Raw genomic sequence first — 22,242 nt, 5'->3', positions numbered from 1 at the left:
GGCCAAAATAATAGTTCTTAAAAATGAGGGGAAGGACCCTTTAGATTGTGGATCTTATAGGCCCATATCACTAGTAAATGTGGATTATAAGATTTTTACAAAAATTTTGGCCAAAAGAGTGAACTCAGTCATATTAGACCTTATACACTGTGACCAAACTGGTTTTATGCCTGGTAAGAGCACCTCTATTAATATCAGACAAGTCCAGTCAGTGGTCCAATATAGCTCTTTGGTACCAGATAATGAATGGGCACTGGCATCGCTGGATGCGGCCAAGGCCTTTGACTCTCTTGAATGGCCTTTTCTCCATGCATGTTAGCAGAGGTATGGGCTTGGTGATAGATTCCAAAAATGGGTCAGTGTTTTATACATGAAACCCAGGGCCCGGGTCATCGTGATTAACTCCATATCTGAGCCATTTTCACTGCATAGAACTCGTCAGGGGTGTCCCCTTTCCCCGGCCCTTTTTGCTCTTGCTATTGAGGCACTGGCAATTCGTATAAGATCTTCCCCTAATGTTGCTGGTATAGAAATAGCGGGTCGGACGGACCCCATGGGCCTATATGCTGACGATATGGTGATATTTATGAACAAAGCGGAGGAAACCCTGACAGGAGTCATCACTACTATAAATAAATTCAGTAAATATTCTGGCCTATACATATATATTGGGAGAAATCTGCTTTGATGCCTCTTTCCCACGCTCCAATGCCAAGACTTGAGACTCTCTCCTTATTGCCCATTGTAACTAATTTTAAATATTTGGGTGTCTATATTTCTCAAGGTAGTAAATTTGATCTGCAACTCAATATACAACCATTGTTGGAGATGGTCAGAGGTAAATTCTCGATTTGGGGTAAACTTCCACTGTCTGTAGCCAGGCGTATTAATCTAATTAAAATGATATTACTCCCCAAGCTTAGTTACTTTCTTCAACATAGTGCGGTAGTGGTGCCCAAATCCTTTTTCGCTAATTTGAATTCCCAAACTACATCCTTTATATTGGGAACGCCAGGCCTAAACTTAAATTAACCACTCTACAGAGACCCAAGAGGGGAGGGGGGCAGCATTACCCGATTTCTTCCTATATTATTTGGCTGGACAGGCCAAGGCCATAAGTACATGGATGCCTGGAGGTCACTTTCCTAACTCTGAAAGTCATCTGTTTCATGCTGCACAGATTAGTTGCCCACTGGGTTTTTTGGAAATGAGGAAAATAACTGTCTCGAGACTGTTACCCCTGCTTCGTCCGGCACGATCGATATGGAGACAGATTAACCCCTTCATGACCAAGCCTATTTTGACCTTAATGACCAGGCCATTTTTTGCAATTCTGACCAGTGTCCCTTTATGAGGTAATAACTCAGGAACGCTTCAACGGATCCTAGCGATTCGGAGATTGTTTTTTCGTGACATATTGGGCTTCATGTTAGTGGTAAATTTAGGTTGATAATTTTTGCGTTTGTCAAAAAATCAGAAATTTGGCGAAAATTTTGCAATTTTGAAATTTTATTCTGTTAAACCAGAGAGTTATGCGACACAAAATAGTTACTAAATAACATTTCCCACATGTCTACTTTACATCAGCACAATTTTGGAAACAAAATATTTTTTTGTTAGGAAGTTATAAGGGTTAAAAGTTGACCAGCGATTTCTCATTTTTACAATAAAATTTACAAAACCATTTTTTTTTTTAGGGACCACCTCACATTTGAAGTCACTTTGAGGGGTCTATATGGCAGAAAATACCCAAAAGTTACACCATTCTAAAAACTGCACCCCTCAAGCTACTCAAAACTACATTCAAGATTATTAACCCTTCAGGTGTTTCACAGGAACTAAAGCAATGTGGAAAGAAAAAATGGACATTTTAATTTTTCCAACAAAAATTTTCTTTCAGCATCAATTTTTTCATTTTCACATGGGAAACAGGAGAAAATGGATCCTAAAATTTGTTGGGAAATTTCTCCTGAGTACAACGATACCTCATATGTGGTCATAAACCACTGTTTGGGCGCACGGCACGGCTCAGAAGGGAAGGAGCGCCATTTGACTTTTTGAATGGAAAATATGCTGGAATATTTAGCGGTTGCCATGTCGTGTTTGGAGAGCCCCTGTCTGCATAAACATTGGAGCTCCTCCACAAGTGACCCCATTTTGGAAACTAGACCCCCCAAGGAACTTATCTAGATGCATAGTGATCACTTTGAACCCCCAGGTACTTCACAAATCTGTAAAAAAAAACAAAAAAAAAAAAAACACTTTTTTTTCACAAAAATTTTCTTTTAGCCTCAGTTTTTTCATTTTCACATGGGCAACAGTATAAAATGCACGCTAAAATTTGTTGAGAAATTTCTCCTGAGTGCACAGATACCTCATATGTGGTCATAAACCACTGTTTGAGTGCACGGCAGGGGCCGGAAGGCAAGGAGCACCATTTGACTTTTTGAATGGAAAATTAGCTCCAATCGTTATCGGATACCATGTCGCATTTGGAGAGCCCCTGTGCACCTAAACATTGGAGCTCCCCCACAAGTGACCCCATTTTGGAAACTAGACCCCCTAAGGAACTTATCTAGATGTGTAGGGAGCACTTTGAACCCCCAAGTGCTTCACATAAGTTTATAACAGAGCAGTGAAAATAAAAAATAATTTTTTTTCCTCAAAAATGATTTTTAGCACACTATTTTTAATTTTCACAAGGCTAACAGGAGAAATTGGACAACAAATCTGTTTGTCCTGAGTATGCTGGTACCCCATATGTGGGGGGGAACCACTGTTTGGGCACACGGCAGGGCTCAGAAGGGAAGGAGCGCCATTTGACTTTTTGAAATGCAAATTACTTCCAGTCGTTAGCGGACACCATGTCGTGTTTGGAGAGCCCCTGTGTGCCTAAACATTGGAGCTCCCCACAAATGACCCCATTTTGGAAACTAGACCCCCTAAGGAACTTTAGATGTGTGGTGAGCACCTTGAACCCTCAAGTGCTTCACAAAAGTTTATGACGCAGAGCCGTGAAAATAAAAAAAAAAATTTTCCCCTCAAAAAATTATTTTTTAGTGCGCATTTTTTTATTTTCACAAGGGTACCAGGATAAATTAGACCCCAAAAGTTGTTGTCCAGTTTGTCCTGAGTACGCTGATACCCCATATGTGGGGGATGACCACTGTTTGGGTACACGTCGGGGCTCGGAAGGGAAGTAGTGACATTATGAAATGCTGACTTTGATGGAATGGTCTGCGGGCATCATGTTACATTTGCAGAGCCCCTGATGTACCTAAACTGTGGAACCCCCCCACAAGTGACCCCATTTTGGAAACTAGACCCTCCCAAGGAACTTATCTAGATGTGTGGTGAGCACCTTGAACCCCCAAGTGCTTCACAGAAGTTTATAACGCAGAGACGTGAAAATAAAAAATATTTTTTTTCCTAAAAAAAAAATGATTTTTAGCCAGCAATTTTTTTTTTCACAAGGGTACCAGGATAAATTGGACCCCAAAAGTTGTTGTACAGTTTGTCCTGAGTACGCTGGTGCCCCATATATGGGGGGGAACTATTGTTTGGGCACACATAAGGGCTCGGAATGGAAGTAGTGGCGTTTTGAAATGCAGACTTTGATGGAATGGTCTGCGGTCGTTATTACATTTGCAGAGCCCCTGATGTGCCTAAACAATAGAAACCCCCCACAAGTGACCCCATTTTGGAAACTAGACCTCCCAAGTAACTTATCTAGATGCCTGGTGAGCACTTTGGACCCCCAAGTGCTTCACAGAAGTTTATAACGCAGAGACGTGAAAATAAAAAAGCAATTTTTCCACAAAAATATTTTTTTAGCCCCCAATTTTTTATTTTCCCAAGGGTACCAGGAGAAATTAGACCCCCAAAGTTGTTGTGCAATTTTTCCTGAGTACGCTGATACCCCATATGTTGGGGTAAACCACTGTTTGGGCACACGTCGGGGCTTGGAAGGGAGGACGCACCGTTTAACTTTTTGAACGCAAAATTGGCTGGAATCAATGGTTGGACCATGTCGCGTTTGGAGACCCCCTGATGTGCCTAAACAGTGGAAACCCCTCAATTCTAACTCCAGCCCTAACCCCAACACACCCCTAACCACAACACATCCCTAGCCCTAATTCCAACCCTAACCATAACCCTAATTCCAACCCTAACCATAACCCTAATCCCAACCATAACCCTAATCCCAACCCATAACCCTAACCCTAATTCCAACCCTAACCCTAATTCCAACCCTAACCCTCTTTCCAACCCTAACCCTCTTTCCAACCCCAACCCTCTTTCCAACCCCAACCCTCTTTCCAACCCCAACCCTCTTTCCAACCCCAACCCTCTTTCCAACCCTCACCCTCTTTCCAACCCTCACCCTCTTTCCAACCCTCACCCTCTTTCCAACCCTCACCCTCTTTCCAACCCTCACCCTCTTTCCAACCCTCACCCTCTTTCCAACCCTCACCCTCTTTCCAACCCTCACCCTCTTTCCAACCCTCACCCTCTTTCCAACCCTCACCCTCTTTCCAACCCTCACCCTCTTTCCAACCCTCACCCTCTTTCCAACCCTCACCCTCTTTCCAACCCTCACCCTCTTTTCAACCCTAACCCTCTTTTCAACCCTAACCCTAATGGAAAAATAAAAATAAAAATATTTTCTTTATTTTATTAGTTCTGCCTACCTATGGGGGTGATAATCGGGGGTTTATTTACCTTTTCTTTCATTTTGATCACTGTGAGAGTGATCAAAATGAAAGAATGGAATCTGCAGCCGGCAGATTCGGGCGGGCACACTGCGCATGCGCACGCCATTTTCCAAGATGGCGGCGCCCATCATCCGGACCCCAGGGACACCGGGAGGGACGGGGGGACTCAGGAGGTACCGGGGGTGAGGGGGGGGATCGGAGGCTGGCGGGGAGCAGAGGGAATGGGAGGGGGGCAGACGATGACAGCGGCGGCAGATCGCCGCTGTCATTCAGTTGCGGGAGGGGCGATCGCCGGTGGGGGGGGGTGGAATCGGTGTCTCCAGCCATGTCCGATGCTACAGCAGCGTCGGACATGGCTGGATTGTAATATTTCATCAATTTTCATTTATGAAATATTACTATCGCTCTGATTGGCTGTTTCACTTTTAACAGCCAATCAGAGCGATCGTAGCGACGTGGGGGCGAAGCCACGCCCCCTGTGGTGAATTACAAAGCCCCCTGTATCTGCGGGTCGGGTGAACTTTCAGTGACCTAGGTCACCCGACCCACAGGGGGGCTTTAAAGTCATGACGCCACATAGGCGTCACTGGTCAGATTTGAACCAGGTTTCATGACGCCTATGTGGCGTCATTGGTCGTGAAGGGGTTAAAGGGGTGGTTGGATTTGGGGATATTATAGCCGAAATGCCCCTATGGAATAATGACTACCTCCCGGTGCTACTTGAACAGCCATCCGCTGAGTTTTGGATTGAGTATAGTGTCTCTACGATAGGTGATCTATATGATCATGGAACTTTGGTGTCCTTTGAACAATTACAAGTTAATCGCAGTGTCCCAAGATCCCAGTTTTTCCGTTATTTACAAATAAGGTCATCTTTTCAATCGCACATGAGATGTATAGGTATAAATAATGCCATTTCGTCTCTACCCTTGATAGGGATCCTTAAATCACAGGGCCCTCAAGGTCTCATCTCCTCTCTGTATACATAAATGTTGTCAGTGGGGACAGAATGTGCCTTAGATTCCATTAAAAAGAAATGGGAGAGGCTCATCCCGGATACACAGGGTGAGGAATGGGAAGAAATCCTGGAGTCACCAATCTGGGTATCTCCGTCTGCCAACAACAGGATGATACAATTGTATATTATTAATCAATCATATTTGACTCCAACTCAACTCTTTAAGATGGGCCAATACCAGGCATCGGAATGTTTGAGAAGTCACTCAATAGATGCAGACTTTATTCATATGATCTGGTGCGGTCCTGTTGTTGCGCAATTCTGGAGGGAGGTGACATCACTATTGACATCTTTGGTACAAACCCCTGTTCCCCTTGAGCCGCTGATCTGTCTGTCAAATGGAGTATGGGATGAGGAGGCATTGGGTCACTTTGTTGGGATTTTTCTACAGGAGACACTGTTTCTGGCACGGAAGGTACTAGCATTATGGTGGATGGGAAATTCACCTCCTTCTCTTGGGTCCTAGATCACTTTGGTAAATTTGATTATCCCATATGAACGTACGTTGTATCAAAATAGAGGGTGCCCGGATAAATTCGAAAAGATTTGGGAGAGGTGGAATTCCTCTCACCTCACTTTGCAGAGCAGAGATGTCGCATAGTAAATCGCTCATTATGTGGAAGTAGGCTGCCGAATCGTTTATGTTTTTTGTAGAGGTAGGTATGGTTTAGAAGATAGGCAGGTTTCATCATCGGAATAATAACACGAAGCTATTGTGATTTAATTGGTATTATGTTTTGATTTATTTATATACAACTAATGCACACATTATGCTTCACATTTTCAGGTTATCTGAGCATATCTATGTTCTGTATCACACTTAACATCATATACTAAATGTGTATTGTATAACTGCTTATGGTTTAATAAACAAATTTTAAAAAAAAGAAAGGATCGTAAAAATCGGAGAGGAGGAGGGGTTTGTCTTTATGTAAAGTCTTGTCTAAAGTCCACTTTAAGGGAGGATATTAGCGAAGGGAATGAGGATGTCGAGTCCATATGGGTCGAAATACATGGAGGGAAAAATAGTAACAAAATTCTAACAGAATAACAAATCTGCAGGTCGTTGGGCATCTAGGAAATAGCCACCAGATATTGTACAGTTTCACTTGTCTTTCACTAGGGGGACTTGTCAGGGAGTCACAAAAACACTCAACTTTAGGAAGGAAAAGTTTGACCAGCTTAAGGTACTGTCACATTTAGCGATGCACCAGCGATCCCGACCAGCGATATGACACGGTCAGGATCGCTGGTACATCGCTAAATGGTCGCTAGTGAGCTGCCACACAGGCAGATCTCACCAGCGACATCGCAGGGGTCAGACGAGGCGATCCTGACGTCCTCCCACCCGCGTCCACGCGTCGCTCGTCGTCACAGCAGAAAGCTGAAGACGAGAAACGGTCAAGGACGTTCTCGCGCAATCAGCGATAACCAGCGGGGGAGCAGTCGGAAGTAAGTATCAGACATAGCGATATTGCTAGCGATATCGCTTAGTGTGACAGGCCCTTTAGAGATGCTCTTAATCTGTTTTACCGGGACAATGTCCTCAGAAATAAGATTACAGATAAATGGGAAATGTTTAAGAACATCCTAAATAGGCACTGTAAGCGGTTTATACCTTGTGGGAATAAAAGGATAAGATATAGGAAAAACCCAATGTGGCTAAACAAAGAAGAGGGGCAATTAACAGTAAAAAGAAAGCATTTAAACTGCTAAATCAGGATGGCACCATTGAAGCTCTAAAAAACTATAGGGAGAAAAATATTTTATCTAAAAAACTAATTAAAGCTGCCAAAAAGGAAAAAGAGAAGCACATTGCTAAGGAGAGTAAAACTAATCCCAAACGCTCCTTCATCTATATCAATAGTAAAAGAATCATAAGTGAAAGTGTAGGCCCCTTAAAACTTTGTGAGGAAAGAATGGTTGTAGATGACGAGGAAAAAGCTAATATATTAAACACCTTCTTCTCCACGGTAGTCACAGTAAAAAATAAAATGCTAGGTGAAATGCTGAGACAAAAAGAAAACCCTATATCAAGAGTCACCAATCTAACCCAAGAAGAGGTGCAAAACCGGCTACATAAGATTAAAATAGATAAATCTCCGGATAGAATACACCCACAAGTACTAAGACAACCAAGTAATGTAATAGACAAACCATTATTTCTTCTATTTAGGGACTATAGCGACGGGGTCTGTTCCACAGGACTGGCGCATAGCAAATGTATTAATATTCAAAAAGGGCTCTAAAAGTGAACCTGGAAATTATAGGCCAGTAAGTCTATAATTGGTAAAATATGAGAGGTTTCTGAGGGATGTTATTATGGATTAGCTCAATGAGAATAACTGTTTAACTCCATATCAGCATAGGGTCAAGAAGAATCGCTCCTGTCAAACCAATCTAATCAGTTTTTATGAAGAGGTAAGCTATAGACTGGACCAAGATGAGTCTTTGGACATGGTATATCTTGATTTTTCCAAAGTGTTTGATACCTTGCCACACAAAAGGTTGGTACACAAAATGAGAATGCTCGGTCTTGGGGAAAATGTGTGTAAATGGGTAAGTAACTGACTTAATGATAGAAAGCAGAGGGTGGTTATAAATGATATATTCTCTAACTGGGTCGCTGTGATCAGTGGAGTCCTGCAGGGGTCGGTGTTGGGACCTATTCTCTTCAACATATTTATTAATGATCTGGTAGAAGGTTTACACAGTAAAATATCAATGTTTGCAGATGATACAAAACTATGTAAAGCAGTCAACACAAGAGAAGATAGTATTCTGCTGCAGATCGATCTGGATAAGTTGGAAACTTGGGCCGAAAGGTAGCAGATGCGGTTTAACAATGATAAATGTAAGGTTATACACATGGGAAGAAGGAATCAATATCACCATTACACACTGAACGGGAAGCCACTGGGTAAATCTGACATGGAGAAGGACTTGTGGATCCTAGTTAATTATAAACTTACCTGGAGAAGCCAGTGCCAGGCAGCGGCTGCCAAGGCAAACAGGATCATGTGGTACATTAAAAGAGGTCTGGACACTAGGGTGACCGCAAAAAATCGATGTCGGAATTTTGTCCGTCTGGACCCCACAAAACGATTCCCCTTTCCAGATATTGAGATAGCCAAAATTTGAGCTCGAAACGACGTTAACCCGTGCCGCTCGTCCCTCAAAGTTTGAAAAAATCCAAAGTGAGGTTTTTTGAGATTTAGGTATTTTGCATAGTCTGTTAGACTATAAAGAATGTGACAACAACATTGCAGAAATAGCCCTGACCAAATTTTCGAACCATTCTTGGTATTTGAATGCAGAGTTAGTGGGATTATCGTTTTTTGATCCCACCATTACAGACAATGAAAAGTTGTTAATGGCTAATAAATTGCTCAGTAGCACAGATGAACCATCAGAGCATGCTAGGGTTGTAAAGCCAAAAGTTAGGAAAGAAAAATTAAAAGAGGTAGGAAGTAACCGACTTTAACGACCTTCTGACAAAAGATGAAGAACAAAAGCAATATGTCCTGCAAGTTGTAAGCAAATGCCGAGCATTATATTCTGGCGTTTCAAAAACTACTTTAACAAAAGCTCTAGAATAGATTAGATAACTATGTAAAACTATCAACTCATGTAGGTTAGCGTGCTCTGATGGTTCATCTGTGCTACTGAGCAATTTATTAGCCATTAACAACTTTTCATTGTCTGTAATGGTGGGATCAAAAAACGATAATCCCACCAACTCTGCATTCAAATACCACAAATGGTTCGAAAATTTGGTCAGGGGTATTTCTGCAATGTTGTTGTCACATTCTTTATAGTCTAACAGACTATGCAAAATACCTAAATCTTAAAAAACCTCAATTTGGATTTTTTCAAACTTTGAGCAACGAGCGGCACGGGTTAACGTCGTTTGATCGAGCTCAAATTTTGGCTCTCTCAATATCTGGAAAGGGGAATCGTTTTGTGGGGTCCAGACGGACAAGATTCCAACATTTTTTTCCCCCCCATATGAGATCCGGTCACCCTACTGGACACACATGATGAGCGCATTATACTGCCTCGGTACAAATCCCTGGTTAGACAGCACATGGAGTACTGTGTACAGTTTTGGGCACCGGTGCTCAGGAATGATATAATAGAACTAAAACGAGTACAAAAGGCAACAAAATTAATAAAGGGGATGGAGGAAATACAATACACAGAGATTAGCAAAATTAGGATTATCTAGTCTAGAAAAAAGATGACTGAGGGGCAATTTAATAATCATGTATAAGTATATAAGGAGACAATACAAATCTCTCTTAAAAGAATCTGTTTATACCAAGGAGGTGATGGTCACAAGGGGGCAGAGAAGAGGATTCTTTACTGTTAAGGCAGGGAGAATCTGGAATTCCTTGCCTGAGGAGATGGTGATGGCGAATTCAGTCGAGGGGTTCAAGAGAGGCTGGGATGTCTTTTCCTGGAGCGTAAAAATATTGTATCTTACAGTTATTAGGTTCTTTAGAAGGACGTAGAGCTTAGGATTTATTTTGACGGAATATAGGCTGAACTGGATGGACAAATTTATTTTTTCTGCCTATGTTACTATTGGAAAAATAGTAATGAATATGGGGGAGTATATAGGGGTATACAGGGGTGAATATGTGGGAGTACATAGGAGTATACAGGGGTGAATATGGGTGACGACATAGGAGTATACAGGATTATAGATCAGAACACACTGAACCAAAGTAATACAGTGCCTTGCGAAAGTATTCGGCCCCCTGGAACGTTTCAACCTTTTCCCACATATCATGCTTCAAACAAAGATACCAAATGTAAATTTTTAGTGAAGAATCAACAACAAGTGGGACACAATTGTGAAGTTGAATGAAATTTATTGGTAATTTAATTTTTTTGGAAATTGAAAAACTGAAAAGTGGGGCGTGCAATATTATTCGGCCCTTTTAACTTAATACTTTGTTGCGCTTAGAGCTGCAAATCGCTTGGGGTATGTCTCTATCAGTTTTGTACATCGAGAGACTGAAATTCTTACCCATTCTTCCTTGACAAACCGCTCGAGCTCAGTGAGAATTGATGGAGATCGTTTGTGAACAGCAGTTTTCAGCTCTTTCCACAGATTCTCGATTGGATTCAGGTCTGGACTTTGACTTGGCCATTCTAACACCTGGATACGTTTATTGTGAACCATTCCATTTCAGATTTTACTTTATGTTTGGGATCATTGTCTTGTTGGAAGACAAATCTCCGTCCCGGTCTCAGGTCTTTTGCAGACTCCAACAGGTTTTCTTCAAGAAAACCATGATGCTGCCACTACCATCTTTGATAGTGGGGATGGTGTGTTCAGGGTGATGAGCTGTGTTGCCTTTACGCCAAACATATCGTTTGGCATTGTTGCCAAAAAGTACTATTTTGGTTTCATCTGACTAGAGCTCCTTCTTCCACATTTGGTGTGTCTCCCAAGTGGCTTGTTGCAAACTTTAAACGACACTTTTTATGGATATCTTCGAGAAATGGCTTTCTTCTTGCCACTCTTCCATAAAGGCCAGATTTGTGCAGTGTACGACTGATTGTTGTCCTATGGACAGACTGTCCCACCTCAGATGTAGATCTCTGCAGCTCTTCCAGAGTGATCATGGGCCTCTTGGCTGCATCTCTGATCAGTCTTCTCCTTGTTTGAGATGAAAGTTTAGAGGGACGGCCGGGTCTCGGTAGATTTGCAGTGGTATTATACTCCTTCCATTTCAATATGATCGTTGCACAGTGCTTCTTGGGATGTTTAAAGTTTTGGAAATCATTTTGTATCCAAATGCGGCTTTAGACTTCTTCACAACAGTATCATGGACCTGCATGTTTTGTTCCTTGGTCCTCATGATGCTCTCTGTGCATCCAACAGAACCCTGAGACTATCACAGAGCAGGTGCATTTATATGGAGACTTGATTACACACATGTGGAACATATTTATCATCATTAGTCATTTAGGACAAAAATGGAACAGAGATCCACAATGAACTTCTGGAGGGAGTTTGCTGCGCTGAAAGTAAAGGGGACGAATTATACTGCACGCCCCACTTTTTAGTTTTTGAATTTCCACAAAAATTTTAAATAATCAATAAATTTCCTTCAGCTTCACAATTGTGTCCCACTTGTTGGAAAAGGTTGAAAAGTTCCAGGGGGCCGAATACTTTCGCAAGGCACTGTACATATATATCACAACTAGTACTTGTGTATCAGTATATCAGTGGTGATGTGCTATATGTGCACACAACGGAATGGCAGAGCATTTGGATAGATTCAGTAAAACCTAAAAAAGGAAAGGAGAAGTCAAATAAAGGATGAAATAAAGTAAACTGAAAATAAAACACCTTCATTTAGGTAAAATGGTGTGGCACAACTAACAGGATTGCCTGCACATAGAAACAGCAGAAAGACATAAGAAGATGTGAGCACAACCCCATCTGTGGATTTCGGGCACTCAGACCATCATCACAGAGTCGGTTTCTAACTGTTTGTGCAGACACATGCACATTTGTGGCCTGCTGGAGGTCATTTTGCAGGGCTCCTCTTGTTCCTCCTTGAACAAAGGCTGAGGCAGAGGTCTTGCTGCTGGGTTGTTGCACACCTACGGCCCCCCCCTCCACATCTCCTGGTATACTGGCCTGTCTCCTGGTAGCACCTCCAGCCTCTGGACACTACGCTGACAGACACAGCAAACCTTCTTGCCACAGCTCACATTGACGTGCCATCCTGGATGAGCTACACTACCTGAGCCACTTCTGTGGGTTGTAGAGTCCGTTTCATGCTGCCACGAGTGTGAAAGCACAACCAACATTCAAAAGTGACCAAAACATCAGCCAGAAAGCATTGGTACTGAGATGTGGTCTGTGTTCCCCACCTGCAGAACCACTCCTCTATTGAGTGTGTCTTGCTAATTGCCAATAATTTCCATCTGTTGTCTATTACATTTGCACAACAGCATGTGAAATTGATTGTCAATCAGTGTTGCTTCGTAAGTGGACAGTTTGATATCACAGAAGTTTAATTTACTTGGAGTAATATTCTGTTAAGTGCTCCCTTTATTTTTTTGAGCACTGCATATAGGAGTGTACAGGGGTGAATCTGGGGGAAGCATAAAGGAGTGTACAGGTGTGAATCTGGGGGGGAGGTATACAGGGGTGAATCTGGGGGGGGAGGTATACAGGGGTGAATCTGGGGGGGAGGTATACAGGGGTGAATCTGGGGGGGAGGTATACAGGGGTGAATCTGGGGGAAGTATACAGGGTTGAATCTGGGGGAAGTATACAGGGGTGAATCTGGGGGAAGTATACAGGGGTGAATCTGGGGGAAGTATATAGGAGTATACAGGGGTGAATCTGGGGGAAGTATATAGAAGTATACAGGGGTGAATCTGGGGGAAGTATATAGAAGTATACAGGGGTGAATCTGGGGGAAGTATATAGAAGTATACAAGGGTGAATCTGGGGGAAGTATATAGAAGTATACAAGGGTGAATCTGGGGGAAGTATATAGAAGTATACAAGGGTGAATCTGGGGGAAGTATATAGAAGTATACAAGGGTGAATCTGGGGGAAGTATATACACGAGTATACAAGGGTGAATCTGGGGGAAGTATATAGGAGTATACAGGGGTGAATCTGGGGGAAGTATATAGGAGTTTACAGGGGTGAATCTGGGGGAAGTATACAGGGGTGAATCTGGGGGAAGTATACAGGGGTGAATCTGGGGGAAGTATATAGGAGTATACAGGGTTGAATCTGGGGGAAGTATATAGGAGTATACAGGGGTGAATCTGGGGGAAGTATATAGGAGTATACAACGGTGAATCTGGGGGAAGTATATAGAAGTATACAAGGGTGAATCTGGGGGAAGTATATAGGAGTATACAAGGGTGACTCTGGGGGAAGTATATAGGAGTATACAGGGGTGAATCTGGGGGAAGTATATAGGAGTATACAGGGGTGAATCTGGGGGAAGTATATAGGAGTATACAGGGGTGAATCTGGGGGAAGTATATAGGAGTATACAGGGGTGAATCTGGGGGAAGTATATAGGAGTATACAGGGGTGAATCTGGGGGAAGTATATAGGAGCATACAGGGGTGAATAATGGGGGAGAATATATGAGTATACAGGGGTGAATCTGGGGGAGAATATACAGGGGTGAATCTGGGGGAAGTATATAAGAGTATACAGGGGTGAATCTGGGGGAAGTATACAGGGGTGAATCTGGGGGAAGTATACAGGGGTGAATCTGGGGGAAGTATACAGGGGTGAATCTGGGGGAAGTATACAGGGGTGAATCTGGGGGAAGTATACAGGGGTAAATCTGGGGGAAGTATATAGTAGTATACAGGGGTGAATCTGGGGGAAGTATATAGGAGTATACAGGGGTGAATCTGGGGGAAGTATATAGGAGCATACAAGGGTGAATCTGGGGGAAGTATATAGGAGTATACAAGGGTGGATCTGGGGGAAGTATATAGGAGTATACAGGGGTGAATCTGGGGGAAGTATATAGGAGTATACAGGGGTGAATCTGGGGGAAGTATATAGGAGTATACAGGGGTGAATCTGGGGGAAGTATATAGGAGTATACAGGGTGAATCTGGGGGAAGTATATAGGAGTATACAGGGGTGAATCTGGGGGAAGTATATAGGAGTATACAGGGGTGAATAATGGGGGAGAATATATGAGTATACAGGGGTGAATCTGGGGGAGAATATACAGGGGTGAATCTGGGGGAAGTATACAGGGGTGAATCTGGGGGAAGTATATAAGAGTATACAGGGGTGAATCTGGGGGAAGTATACAGGGGTGAATCTGGGGGAAGTATACAGGGGTGAATCTGGGGGAAGTATACATGGGTGAATCTGGGGGAAGTATACAGGGGTGAATCTGGGGGAAGTATACAGGGGTAAATCTGGGGGAAGTATATAGTAGTATACAGGGGTGAATCTGGGGGAAGTATATAGGAGCATACAAGGGTGAATCTGGGGGAAGTATATAGGAGTATACAGGGGTGAATCTGGGGGAAGTATATAGGAGTATACAGGGGTGAATCTGGGGGAAGTATATAGGAGTATACAGGGGTGAATCTGGGGGAAGTATATAGGAGTATACAGGGGTGAATAATGGGGGAGAATATATGAGTATACAGGGGTGAATCTGGGGGAGAATATACAGGGGTGAATCTGGGGGAAGTATACAGGGGTGAATCTGGGGGAAGTATACAGGGGTGAATCTGGGGGAAGTATACAGGGGTGAATCTGGGGGAAGTATACAGGGGTGAATCTGGGGGAAGTATACAGGGGTGAATCTGGGGGAAGTATACAGGGGTGAATCTGGGGGAAGTATACAGGGGTGAATCTGGGGGAAGTATTTAGGAGTATACAGGGGTGAATCTGGGGGAAGTATATAGGAGTATACAGGGGTGAATCTGGGGGAAGTATATAGGAGTATACAAGGGTGAATCTGGGGGAAGTATATAGGAGTATACAAGGGTGAATCTGGGGGAAGTATACAGGGGTAAATCTGGGGGAAGTATACAGGGGTAAATCTGGGGGAAGTATACAGGGGTAAATCTGGGGGAAGTATATAGGAGTATACAGGGGTGAATCTGGGGGAAGTATATAGGAGTATACAAGGGTGAATCTGGGGGAAGTATATAGAAGTATACAAGGGTGAATCTGGGGGAAGTATATAGAAGTATACAAGGGTGAATCTGGGGGAAGTATATCGGAGTATACAAGGGTGAATCTGGGGGAAGTATATAGGAGTATACAGGGGTGAATCTGGGGGGGTGGTATACAGGGGTGAATCTGGGGGGGTGGTATACAGGGGTGAATCTGGGGGAAGTATACAGGGGTGAATCTGGGGGAAGTATACAGGGGTGAATCTGGGGGAAGTATATAGGAGTATACAGGGGTGAATCTGGGGGAAGTATATAGGAGTATACAGGGGTGAATCTGGGGGAAGTATATAGGAGTATACAAGGGTGAATCTGGGGGAAGTATATAGAAGTATACAAGGGTGAATCTGGGGGAAGTATATAGAAGTATACAAGGGTGAATGTGGGGGAAGTATATAGGGGTATACAAGGGTGAATCTGGGGGAAGTATATAGGGGTGAAGCTGGGGGAAGTATATAGGAGTATATAGGGGTGAATCTGGGGGAAGTATATAGGAGTATACGGGGTGAATCTGGGGGAAGTATATAGGAGTATACAGGGGTGAATCTGGGGGAAGTATATAGGAGTATACAGGGGTGAATAATGGGGGAAGTATATAGGAGTATACAGGGGTGAATAATGGGGGAGAATATATGAGTATACAGGGGTGAATCTGGGGGAAGTATACAGGGGTGAATCTGGGGGAAGTATATAGGAGTATACAGGGGTGAATCTGGGGGAAGTATATAGGAGTATACAAGGGTGAATCTGGGGGAAGTATATAGGAGTATACAGGGGTGAATCTGGGGGAAGTATATAGGAGTATACAGGGGTGAATCTGGGGGAAGTATATAGAAGTATACAAGGGTGAATCTGGGGGAAGTATATAGGAGTATACAAGGGTGAATCTGGGGGAAGTATATAGGAGTATACAGGGGTGAATCTGGGGGAAGTATATAGGAGTACACAGGGGTGAATCTGGGGGAAGTATATAGGAGTACGCAGGGGTGAATCTGGGGGAAGTATATAGGAGTACACAGGGGTGAATCTGGGGGAAGTATATAGGAGTATACAGGGGTGAATCTGGGGGAAGTAGATAGGAGTATACAGGGGTGAATCTGGGGGAAGTAGATAGGAGTATACAGGGGTGAATAATGGGGGAGAATATATGAGTATACAGGGGTGAATCTGGGGGAGAATATACAGGGGTGAATCTGGGGGAAGTATACACGGGTGAATCTGGGGGAAGTATATAAGAGTATACAGGGGTGAATCTGGGGGAAGTATGCAGGGGTGAATCTGGGGGAAGTATACAGGAGTATACAAGGGTGAATCTGGGGGAAGTATATAGGAGTATACAGGGGTGAATCTGGGGGAAGTATATAGGAGTATACAGGGGTGAATCTGGGGGGGGGAGGTATACAGGGGTGAATCTGGGGGGGGGAGGTATACAGGGGTGAATCTGGGGGGGGAGGAGGTATACAGGGGTGAATCTGGGGGGGGAGGTATACAGGGGTGAATCTGGGGGGGGAGGTATACAGGGGTGAATCTGGGGGGGGAGGTATACAGGGGTGAATCTGGGGGGGGAGGTATACAGGGGTGAATCTGGGGGGGAGGTATACAGGGGTGAATCTGGGGGAAGTATACAGGGGTGAATCTGGGGGAAGTATACAGGGGTGAATCTGGGGGGGTGGTATACAGGGGTGAATCTGGGGGGGTGGTATACAGGGGTGAATCTGGGGGGGTGGTATACAGGGGTGAATCTGGGGGAAGTATACAGGGGTGAATCTGGGGGAAGTATATAGGAGTATACAGGGGTGAATCTGGGGGAAGTATATAGGAGTATACAGGGGTGAATCTGGGGGAAGTATATAGGAGTATACAGGGGTGAATCTGGGGGAAGTATATAGGAGTATACAGAGGTGAATAATGGGGGAGAATATATGAGTATACAGGGGTGAATCTGGGGGAGAATATACAGGGGTGAATCTGGGGGAAGTATGCAGGGGTGAATCTGGGGGAAGTATACAGGGGTGAATCTGGGGGAAGTATACAGGGGTGAATCTGGGGGAAGTATACAGGGGTGAATCTGGGGGAAGTATATAGGAGTATACAGGGGTGAATCTGGGGGAAGTATATAGGAGTATACAGGGGTGAATCTGGGGGAAGTATATAGGAGTATACAGGGGTGAATCTGGGGGAAGTATATAGGAGTATACAGGGATGAATCTGGGGGAAGTATATAGGAGTATACAGGGGTGAATCTGGGGGAAGTATATAGGAGTATACAGGGGTGAATCTGTGGGAAGTATATAGGAGTATACAGGGGTGAATCTGGGGGAAGTATATAGGAGTATACAGGGGTGAATCTGGGGGAAGTATATAGGAGTATACAGGGGTGAATCTGGGGGAAGTATATAAGAGTATACAGGGGTGAATCTGGGGGAAGTATATAGGAGTATACAGGGGTGAATCTGGGGGAAGTATATAGGAGTATACAGGGGTGAATCTGGGGGAAGTATATAGGAGTATACAGGGGTGAATAATGGGGGAGAATATATGAGTATACAGGGGTGAATATGGGGGAGAATATAGGAGTATACAGGGGTGAAGATGGGTGAAGTATATAGGAGTACACAGGGGTGAATATGGGGAAGTATATAGAGGTGAAGATGGAGGAGTATATGGGGTGCATATAGCAGTATACAGGGGTGACTATGGGGGAGCCCGGTAATAGCGATCGTGCTGGACGCTACAACGTGACTACAGAGCAGCACCGAGTACAGGGCCTCTCATATCCATATAACGCACCAAGCACACGGCCTCATATCCATATAACGCACCGAGCACACGGCCTCATATCCGTATAACGCACCGAGCACACGGCCTCTTATATACATATAACGTCAAGTCAAATCCAAAACTTCCTCACCTGCTGCCTCAGCCTGTCCTTGTAACACCCAACCAGTCCCTCCATGCTGCGTTCACACTGACACCGGGGGAAGAGGAGGGCCAGGAAACACGTCACTGCTACATACTTGGTGGAAAGAGAGGAGTCACTAGCGAAAGTGGCTCACATGGCGGTTGAGCTTTGGCTGTATGGGCTCTTTCCAGGTGTATATTCTTGAAGATAGCAGACATTATGGGCTGCTGCTTGGCCCTGACTGCAGCCCATACATGGCACTAGAATGTATGTGCTCCTTCAAGCTATAAATTATTAAAGCCAGCAGAATATATGGGCTCCTGCCAGGTCCTGGCTGCAGCCCATACAGCGTAGTCGACTCACTTGTGTAGACTGTATGGGCTCCTGTCAGGTGTATAATATTGTAGATACATATATACAGATTGTACGGGCTCCTGTCAAGTGTATAGTATTGTAGATATAGACTATATTGGCTCCTGTAAGGTAAATATTATTGTAGATACAGACTGTATGGGCTCTTGTGAGTGATATCTATATATGTATATATATATGAGGCATCGTGATTACTCGCTAATCCCGCCCCCTGCACAGTAGCTCCACCCCCACCGCATTACCACACATAATCACGCCCCCCCGCCCCCACCACATTAACACACAATCCCGCCCCCCCACCACATTACCACACACAATCCCCGCCCCCCACCACATCACCACACACAATCCGGCCCCCTCACCACACACAATCCCGCCTCCCCAATACATCACCACATCCAATCCCACCACCTCACCACACACTATCCTGCCCCTCCATCACATTACCACACATAATCCGGCCCCCCCACCACATCACCACACGTAATCCCACCCCCCACCACATTACCACATGAGGCTCCGTCCCCCCACATTACCACACGAGGCTCCGTCCCCACACATTACCACACGAGGCTCCGTCCCCACACATTACGCTGGAATGAATAAAAAACGCACATCTTACTGAATCCAGTTTGTTTTTAATTTTACACTGAAAAAAATGTATCATTAGTATTATTCAGATTTTTAATGATTATTATTGTTATTAACTTCATTTTAATTTAATTTACCACCTGCGTAAGCGCTATTGTATGTTGTCATTATTTACTTTAGTTTAATCACCAGCAGCGTTAATTAGCAATGAGCGTGCCGAGCGTTAGCTGGCTGGAAACAGCTAGTCTAATATATAATTACCAATGAGCGGTGCCGTGCGGGATTCAAATCCCCCGCCATAGCCGCCGCACACTCATTGGCTGAGCCACCCGCCGGCTCAGCCAATGAGTGTTGCGGGATTCAAATCCCCCTCCAAGGCGCGTGGCACCGCTCATTGACTGAGTCACCCCTGGCTGTGCGGCTTTGGCGGGGGGATTCAAATCTGCGCGGCACCGCTCATTGGCTCAGCCGGCAGGGCAGGTGATTCAAATCCCCCTCCAAAGCCGTGCTGCACCGCTCATTGGCTGAGCTGCCTGCCAGCGGATGTTCATTTCACCGCACTCCCGATGCAATAGCATTGGGCCTATTTCTAGTATTATTATAGATATAGACTGTATGGCTCCTGTCAAGTATATATTATTATTAGAGATGAGCAAGTAGTGAAGTATTCGGACTCGCTAAACTTGTACCGAGTATACCGTAATACTCGGGTATTCGGAACGATTAGCGAGTCCAATGATAGTCGATGGAAAATGCGAGTAATTGTCTGCTGGACCCTACAAAGCAGTCTGGGGGCTGAGGAAAAGGCTAAAAAATGTGTAAATGTTAAAAAAAAGTATGCTGTAAACAAATGTATATAACATGGGGGCACCGGTCAGGGGCTGCATGAGTGGTTTTACACCACTGCTTCACTAGAATGTACAAACACTATTTGAAGTCCTGTGGTTTTTTGCTGCAGAGCGGGACTCGTACTCCACTTACGCAGTTCCAGTGATATATCAGAAGTGCCGTAAGAGCGAGTGATGATGGAGGCGATCTTCTGACAGCTAAGTGTGTAAGTGGTGTAAGGAGAGCGATCTGCCCTAGGGGCTGTGTGATGGTTAACGCATGAAGAAGTCACCCATCATCAGCAGCACAAGGGATTCAAAATAATACAGCTTGGACTACTGTCCTTGTTGTTCCACTGCCACTGCCCAATGTGTAGGCATAGACATAGTGTCTCCAGAAATTAGCCCAAGGGGCAGTATCATAGTTGATGAAGGAAGCAGGATAGGTTGGAAGGGCTAAACAATGATCAATCTGCTAGGACTACTAGCATAGTAGTTGCAGTGCCCAGTGTCCAGGCATAGCCACAGTGTCTCCAAAAATTAGCCCAAGGGGCTGTATTAGGCTAATTTCACACTTGCTTTTTTTTGCAGCGCGTTTTTAGCGCAAAAAAACGCATAGAAAAAAGGCATACAAATGCATACAAACGCTGCGTTTTTTTCAAGCATTTTTATGCGCATGCAGGAAAAAAACGCAGCGTTTGTATGCGTTTGTATGCGTTTTTAGTGCGTTTGCGTTTTTTTACAGATTTTTGGACAACCCCCAAAAAAGAAAAAAAAAAACATTCAACAACACACAAGACCAATGGGACGTCAATGTCAGTGTGGTATGTTAATATATAGACCCTGTCTACAGTATTCTTCCGATTTGCTTGATTCTTCTCTTGTCACCATGGATCTGCGCTGGAAGAGTTTTCACTTCAATTTGGATTTGGACATCGCGATGGCTCAGGCGTATGCAGTTGCTTGCCATGAACAAAGGAAGAGAAAGAGGCAGTGAAGACGGCAGCGGCGGCGTATGTGGATACATCCGATTGTTGAACTCCGGGAGAGCCGTGGGGCATACCACACCCTCTACAGTGAGCTACAGGCAAACCCGGAGAAATTTACAGATTATATCCGGATGTCCCAAGAAAGCTTCAGGGATTTGCTTGCTCGTGTCCAACAATCCATCTGGAAACAGGACACACAGCTCCATCGTGCGATTCCTCCTGAGAAACGGCTACTGGTGACATTACGGTACGTAATATTTAAAAACCAAGGGGTGCGGTCTGATGGGTTTTTTTTAAATTTAGTATTCAAAACCTTGGGTAATTAGTTTTCGTGAATGTACTAATATTTTATTTTATAGTTTTTTAAAATAATATACATAAATATTTTACTTCTTTCTCTGTTCACAGATTCCTGGCGACTGGAGAAACCCTATCTTTACTACACTTCCAGTACCGTATTGGAATCTCTACCTTGTCTGGAATTGTTGTGGACACCTGCCGGGCTCTCTGGAATGTTCTTTGTCCAGAATTTATGCCCCTGCCCACCGCTGAAAAGTGGATGGAAATTGCTGACAAATTCTGGACAGTATGCAATTTCCCCAACTGTTTGGGAGCTGTTGATGGTAAACACATATGGATCATCAAACCCAAAAGAACAGGATCTGAGTACTATAATTACAAAAAGTACTTTTCAATAGTACTCATGGCCATTGCGGATGCCGGATGTATGTTTGTAGCAGTGGACATTGGAGCATTTGGCCGTGGTAATGACTCACAGGCTTTTAAAAACTCAGACATGGGCCGGAGGTTGTGTGGCAACCAATTTAATATCCCTATGCCACGGCCTCTTCCTCACACCGAAGCTCCGCCACTGCCCTTTGTAATGGTTGGGGATGAGGCTTTTCAAATGTGCGCAAACTTACTGAAACCCTACTCCAGCCCGGACTTGGACCACACCAAAAAAATATTTAATTACAGGCTGACCAGGGCCAGAAGAATTGTCGAGTGTGCTTTTGAGATTCTTGTCTCAAGATGGCAAATTCTCGGCACAGCCATAAATCTTAAACTTCAAACGGTCGATGAGGTGGTGAAGGCGTGTGTGGTTCTACATAATTTT

General features: G+C 44.1%; 1 protein-coding gene across 3 annotated transcripts in view; it reads right to left on the bottom strand.

Moving 5' to 3' along the window:
- RARS1 (arginyl-tRNA synthetase 1) overlaps positions 1-18,573 on the bottom strand; it is a 679,371-nt gene extending 660,798 nt beyond the window's left edge. Inside the window, exon 1 of one of the 3 annotated variants that reach the window (XM_073589463.1) lies at positions 18,356-18,573. In XM_073589463.1, the coding sequence (XP_073445564.1) occupies positions 18,356-18,400 (45 nt within the window). In that variant the 5' untranslated portion in view covers positions 18,401-18,573. The remainder of the gene's footprint in view (positions 1-18,355) is intronic. The other 2 variants (XM_073589464.1, XM_073589462.1) reach the window with 2 other exon arrangements.
- Positions 18,574-22,242: the final 3,669 nt, after the last annotated feature.

This window comes from Dendrobates tinctorius, unplaced genomic scaffold (assembly GCF_039654945.1).
Source record: "Dendrobates tinctorius isolate UK_male_01 unplaced genomic scaffold, ASM3965494v1 ptg000108l, whole genome shotgun sequence".
In the NCBI taxonomy this organism is placed as follows: domain Eukaryota; kingdom Metazoa; phylum Chordata; class Amphibia; order Anura; family Dendrobatidae; genus Dendrobates; species Dendrobates tinctorius.
The sequence above is the reverse complement of the archived record's forward strand: the minus strand, read 5'-3'. Positions and strand labels throughout refer to the sequence as shown.